The following is a 6,219-nucleotide window of genomic DNA, read 5'->3' as shown; positions in this document are numbered from 1 at the left end:
TTTTCAGCCATACCCTTGACCTTTTTTTTTTTTTCCAGAGCATGCTTTCCTAACAGCAAATCTCCTAATTTTGTCTTTTCCAATCTGATAATTTCACCAAGTCTTGGTTTCTTTTTGCTTACTTGTTCTTCCTTCAATTTACCTCTTGCCTCATGCATTTTACTATAAGCAGCAAGAAAAAGCCAGGTCATGATTTCAACACTCTGCTTGAAAATCTCTTTAGCTAAATATCCAAGTTCATAATTTGTAGTTGTGTTTTCCACATCACTATAGGACACAATTCAGCTAACAATCTCCTGCTGTCACTCTATAACAGGATCCTTTTCCTCCAGTCTGCAAGAACATGTTCCTCATTTCTTTCTGAGCCCTCACCAGCAACGCCTTTAGCATCCAAAAGGTTTAAGGCAATATAGACTTTTTCTTTCATGTGGCTCACAATTCTTCCAGCCTCTATCCATTACCTGATTCTGAAGCCACTTCCTCATTTTTATATATTTGTTACAGCATTACCCCACTTCTCAGTACCAAAATCTGCATTACTTTCCTATCCCTGCTATTAACAAATATGACAAACTTAGTGGCTTAAAACAACACATATTCATTCTCTGAACGTTCTGGAGGTCAGAAGCCCAACATGAGTCTTGTAGGACTAAAAACAAAATCAAGGTAGTTGGGGAGAGGGAGGGAGGCAAGCCATGAGAGACTCTTGAATGCTGAGAACAAACTGAGGGCTGATGGGAGCAGGGGAGAAGGTGATGGGCATGGAGGAGGGCACTTGTTGGGATGAGCACTGGGTATTATATGGAAACCAACTTGACAATAAACTAAGGGAAAAAAAAACAACAAAATCAAGGTGTCAGCAGGGCCAGTTTCTTCTGGGAATTCCAGGAGAGAATCTGTACCTTGCCAATTCTAACCACTAGGGGCTGTGAGCATCCCTTAAAAATCTTTGGCTCATAGCTGCAGCACTCCAATTTCTTGTTCTGTTGTCACGTGTCCTACCTTCTATACTATGAACTCCTTCTGCCTTCCTTTTATAAGAACATTTGTGATTTATATTTAGGGTCCACCAGGAAAATCCAGGATGAGCCTCCTTATCTCATGCTCCTTAAATTAATCATACTTGAGAATCTCTTTTGCTATATAAGGTAATATCCACAGGTTCCAGGAATTAGGACTAAGATAAATTTGGAGGCCATTATTCAGTGTTCCACAAGGGTAGTTTAGAAATTTTGCAGATCCTTTCTTTGTTTTTTCTTTAATTGTTTATTTGTTTTAGTTAACAGCATAGTAATTTGTTTAATGTAATATCTGTAACAAATTGTATAAATCTGTAATTTGTAGTAATTTGCTTAATGTGTCTATCACAAAGTTTAATAACTAAAAATTGCAGACTGGCAAGAAGGCGGGGAAGTAGGGAGCTCCATGCATTTCGCTTGTACCCATCTTTCAAACAGAGAAGGCCTGAAGTCATAGGACACTGAGCCACAGGAGTTTGGGAAGACAAAGAGACAGAATACACTGGGAAGGAAACATCATAAGTGCTTTGCATGTTAATTGGATTTGTCTGTGTGTCTGTGTGCCTTTGTTTCCTGTATGGTTGTCTGTCTGTTTTCTTTTCCAGGGTTACCTCAAGAAACAAGCCAAAGTACCTATGGTAGAGAGTCCCAAATACTACTATAAGTAGGGAAACAAAATAACCAAAGACTCAACAAGAGAAACCAAGAGACACCATTCAAACAACACTTCCTGAATGGACAGGCCCTAATTAATACAGCAGCACCCGCAGGAGCAGAGTACATAACAAGTTTTTAAAATAAACAAGAGAGAGAAAGCTACNGGCAGGCCAGAAAGGAATGGCAGGAAATCTTCAATGTGATGAACAGAAAAAAATATGCAGCCAATAATTCTCTATCCAGCAAGCCTGTCACTCAGAATAAAAGGAGAGATAAAGGTATTTCNACTAGAACAAACTATCTTAAAATTTGTATGGAACCACAAAAGACCGCGAATAGCCAAAGTACTTTGAAGAAGAAAACCAAAACGGGAGGCATTACCATCTCAGACTTTAGCCTCTACTACGAAGCTGTCATCATCAAGACAGGATAGTATTGGCACAAAAACTGACACGTAGACCAATGGAATACAAGAGAGAACTCAGAATTGGACCCAAAAATGTACAGCCAACTAATCTTTGACAAAGCAGGAAAGAGTATCCAATGGAAAAAAGACAGCCTCTTTAGCAGATGGTGCTGGGAGAACTGGACAGCAACATGCAGAAGAATGAAACTAGATCATTTTCTCACCCCCCACACAAAAATAAGCTCAAAATGGATAAAGGACCTGAATGGGAGACAGGAAATCCTCAAGAATGGGAGACAGGAAACCCTCAAAATCCTAGAAGAGAAAGCAGGAAAAAAACCTCCTTGAGTTTTTTTCTCAACTGCAGCAATTCCTTACTTGACACATTCCCAATCGCAAGTGAATCAAGAGCAAAAATGACNGGGCACGAAGGAGGACACTTGTTGGGATGAACACTGGGTGTTATATGTAAACCAACTTGACAATAAACTATTTCAGGAAAAATAAATAAATAAATAAAAATTGCATAGTAATTTAAGTAAGTTTTAGGTTAAGTGAATTTTTAAATTTTGTCAACCTATTCATTATATTACAAAGTATTAAAAGACCTAAAAACAAGTTCCTTGGCTATTACTTTACATAAAATTAGTATGTATTCAAAACATAAATATAGGTTTCAAGAAAGGGGAGAACATGTTAGTTAAGCATGCACTTGGAATGAAGATACAATATTGTTTGCTAACGGTTATGCCATAGGTACCAGACTTCTTAAACACATCTAAAATTATTAAGCCTGGTCAGGATATATTGGATTAGAAACTTAGGTTCCAGAGACTCCAAATTCCTTTTCAGATCCAGTTGAATAAAGCAGTTACAAAACCAAGAAAAAATAAAAAGGAAAGAAACCAGCCTGTATTGAATAATGTTTTGATTATTACAATGATTATAAAGGCCAATCTCCTTACCTAGGCTGGAATAAACGTGGCTAAGAATACGGGCTGGTTGTACTCTGATAGGGTATACCTCAGCAATGGTCTCCACATCCATTCCCTTGTCCTTCAAAATGGTCTTGATTTCTTCTGTCTCAGCCAGAATGGAAACTAAGAAAGAAAGGAAGAAAGATGTGGTCAACAGGAATTTTATTTCAATAGGAACCTAAAAATCTCTCAAGGCCACAGAATTTCTTTTGAATGGAAGAGAAAGAAAATGGGAGGAAATCAAGTTATTGAGGAACTTTGATGAAACAAGTACCATGCTAGGTACATAAAACTATTATCTAAATGGAAAAGGAAAAAGGATCTCTTGACTAGAGTATTAGATTTTGCTTTTTTGGCTAAGTACCTATGTACTCCTAGAGATTCCCACACTCTCTTTACATCTGAGATTCCATGTGTAAGTAGGAAAAAAAAATCCAATGTGAGGTGTGTTATAGCTTTGGTAACAATTGATTCTCCAAAGCTCTTTTCTATCCTTACTCTTAAGACCAGACAGGATTTTGAGGGTAATAAAGAATAAGAATTACTCTATACCTAGAGAATGGTAGAAGATAAAGTAAACCAGAAATACAGAATTGAGGTACCAGAGTTAAAATTGTGTGTGGTTCTTTTGGGAGCTAGGGGAAAGGGATTCTACTTCTCTAGATTCTGAGCCTGCCATGCCTGGACAGCTCCCTTTTCTTCCTTTTATATTCATGTCTCTGAAGTGGTTATCATACTCACAAAGGAAGAGGCCAGGCCATCCTGACTCTTTTGTTTACTCTCCCTCTAGGGGACAGATAGCTGGTTGGGGGCTACTAATCCTAGTGGGGCCTCAACTAGTTTGACACTAAACACCAGGGGCAAACATGTCCTCTCTTCCCATTCCTCTAGTGCTGGTAGATGTGTTGAACTGGATAATGGGAAAATGAAGGTACCATTTGGTTCATTCAAGTTTACTAGCATTTTCTATGTTGAGTATCTAGGGCAAAAATCTAGTAAACAGAGTGCCACTTTCTTTATCTTTGCCATTATCTTTTGTGTGTTATCTTTCTATCTTGGGGGCCTTATGGTATCGTGTTGCCGTGGTCTGGGTCAGGATATGCAGGATATGGTGATCATAGAGTCCCGTGGACATAACACAATCTTGATTACTTAGAACTACAAACACGAAAATGACAAAGATTCTCCAGGGAAAATGTACAAAGGGAGAATGATAATGTGGCTAAGGAAAGTCCCGGAAAACACATGTGGTTATCCATTCATTTATTAACAAATACTAATTAAGCACCTAAGTGGATGAGGTACTATGCTAGGCATTATGGATAAACAGATGGATAAATTAGTCTCTCTCTTAAAGAGCTTACAGTGTAATGGAAGGGACACATACATAAACTGATTATAAAATAAGCTGCTAGGTAAACAAAGATATACACAAAACATTATAAGCCACCCAAGTATGACACCTATCATATCAGGGACTGGTAGGGAGTAGTTTCAGAAAAGGTCTTCTGAGAGAGTTGATATCTTAGCTGAGTTTGAAAGAATGGATGTTAGCCAGGAGAAAGAGAGGAATAGGAATGGGAAAATCTATTTTAGGTAGAAGGTACACAATGGTCATAAAACATGGAAATGAAAAAAGAATGTGTATGTGTTGGTGGTGGGGAACTACATACATTTCAGTATTGCTGTAGCATAAAATACCTTGCATGGTGGTAAGAAAAAGAATCCGGTAAGGCAGACACAGTCTAGATATTTATGGAGGGCATATATGTCACTTTAAGTATTTTGTATTTTATCCTTGGGTAATGATTTCCAAACTTAATTCTACTAAGCTTCAAGGATCTGCAGAGGGCAATGCAGTTGGTAGCAGGAGGAGGGAGGACTGAAAGAGAGTCAAATGAGCAACACTCTGGGGCACCAGGAATACTTTCAACCCCAACAGCTGAGCTCTTCTTTTTTTTTTTTTACTTTATGTTTTATAAAAACATTTAGAAAATGACACCTATGTGCTAGGCACTGCCAAATGCTAGGGGTACAGAGATAGGCATGATCCCTGGAGAAAATGACACTGACACTGAGTTCTGTTAGAAGGCTGAATGGAAATTAATCTGGCAAAGGTGAAGGTAAAAGTATGAGAGAAGCTGTCCCAGACAGAAGAAAAAGCACAAAGACTCAAGGGCAAAATGGAACAAGGGAGATATAGGAATTATATGATGTTCTTTACAGCAGGAGCATGAAGTGTGAAGGGGAGATGGTAAAAATTGACAATGGAGACAGGGTCAGACACCAGATCCTCAAGGGCCTTATAAACCATATGAAAAAGGTTGGCAATGGAAACCCTTGTAGAGTTGTAATCAGGAAAATAATATGTCCATATCTGTACCTTAAAAAACATATTAATGCTGATGATTAAAGAATAAGCTGATACACTGTAGTGGGCCTACTCTGAAGACAGAGAAGCCATTTAAAAAGTCTATTGCAGTAATGCAGTGAAAAATGCTTATTACCTAGATTAGGATCATGACATTGGTACTGAAGAGGACTGTACAGATTTCAGAATCATTTAGAAGGTAAAGAAATCAGGATTTGTTAACTGGTTAAATATACGAGGTGAGAGATGGGGAGATACTGAGAATGATTCTCCATGAATTTATATGTGTAACTGAGAATGTTGTGTGCCTTTAATGACACAGGAATATAGGGAGAAAAGCAGGCAAGAATGATGTAGTAGTAAGAGGGTGATTTTAGACATGCTGGGTTTTTTTTTTTTATTTTGACAGAGAGAGAGCAGGTAAATAAGCAGGGGAAGGGCAGAGAGAAAGAGAGAGGGAGACAGAATCCTAAGCAGATTCCACCCTCAGCCCTGATGCGGGGATTGATCTCATGACTGTGAGATCATGACCTGAGCTGATATGAAGAGTTGGATTCTTAACCAACTGAGCCACTAGACATGTGCCTCTAGACATGCTGAGTTTGAAGTGCATGTGAGACATTCAAGTGGGGCTGTCTTAAAGGACAGTGATTTGGATTCAGGAATTATTAGCATACAAAGAGATGAGATGGGTCAAGGAGAATACACAGGGAAAAAGATAAGAGAACTCAGAATACAACCTTGAGAAAGTTCAACGTGTAAGAAATGGGCAGATAAAAAAAAAAGCCT

At 38.4% G+C, this 6,219-nt stretch overlaps 1 protein-coding gene across 1 annotated transcript in view; it reads right to left on the bottom strand.

Moving 5' to 3' along the window:
* Positions 1–6,219, bottom strand: part of LOC144226098 (phosphorylase b kinase regulatory subunit alpha, skeletal muscle isoform-like) — a gene marked incomplete at its 5' end in the record, with an annotated part of 44,881 nt that overhangs the window by 31,114 nt on the left and 7,548 nt on the right. The window contains one exon of the mRNA XM_077757414.1: positions 3,048–3,182. Within this exon, the coding sequence (XP_077613540.1) occupies positions 3,048–3,182 (135 nt within the window). The remainder of the gene's footprint in view (positions 1–3,047; positions 3,183–6,219) is intronic.

This window comes from Crocuta crocuta, unplaced genomic scaffold, assembly GCF_008692635.1.
Source record: "Crocuta crocuta isolate KB4526 unplaced genomic scaffold, BGI_CrCroc_1.0 scaffold4323, whole genome shotgun sequence".
NCBI classification, from domain to species: Eukaryota; Metazoa; Chordata; class Mammalia; order Carnivora; family Hyaenidae; genus Crocuta; species Crocuta crocuta.
Note: the sequence above shows the minus strand (reverse complement) of the source record. Positions and strands in the feature narration are given on the sequence as shown.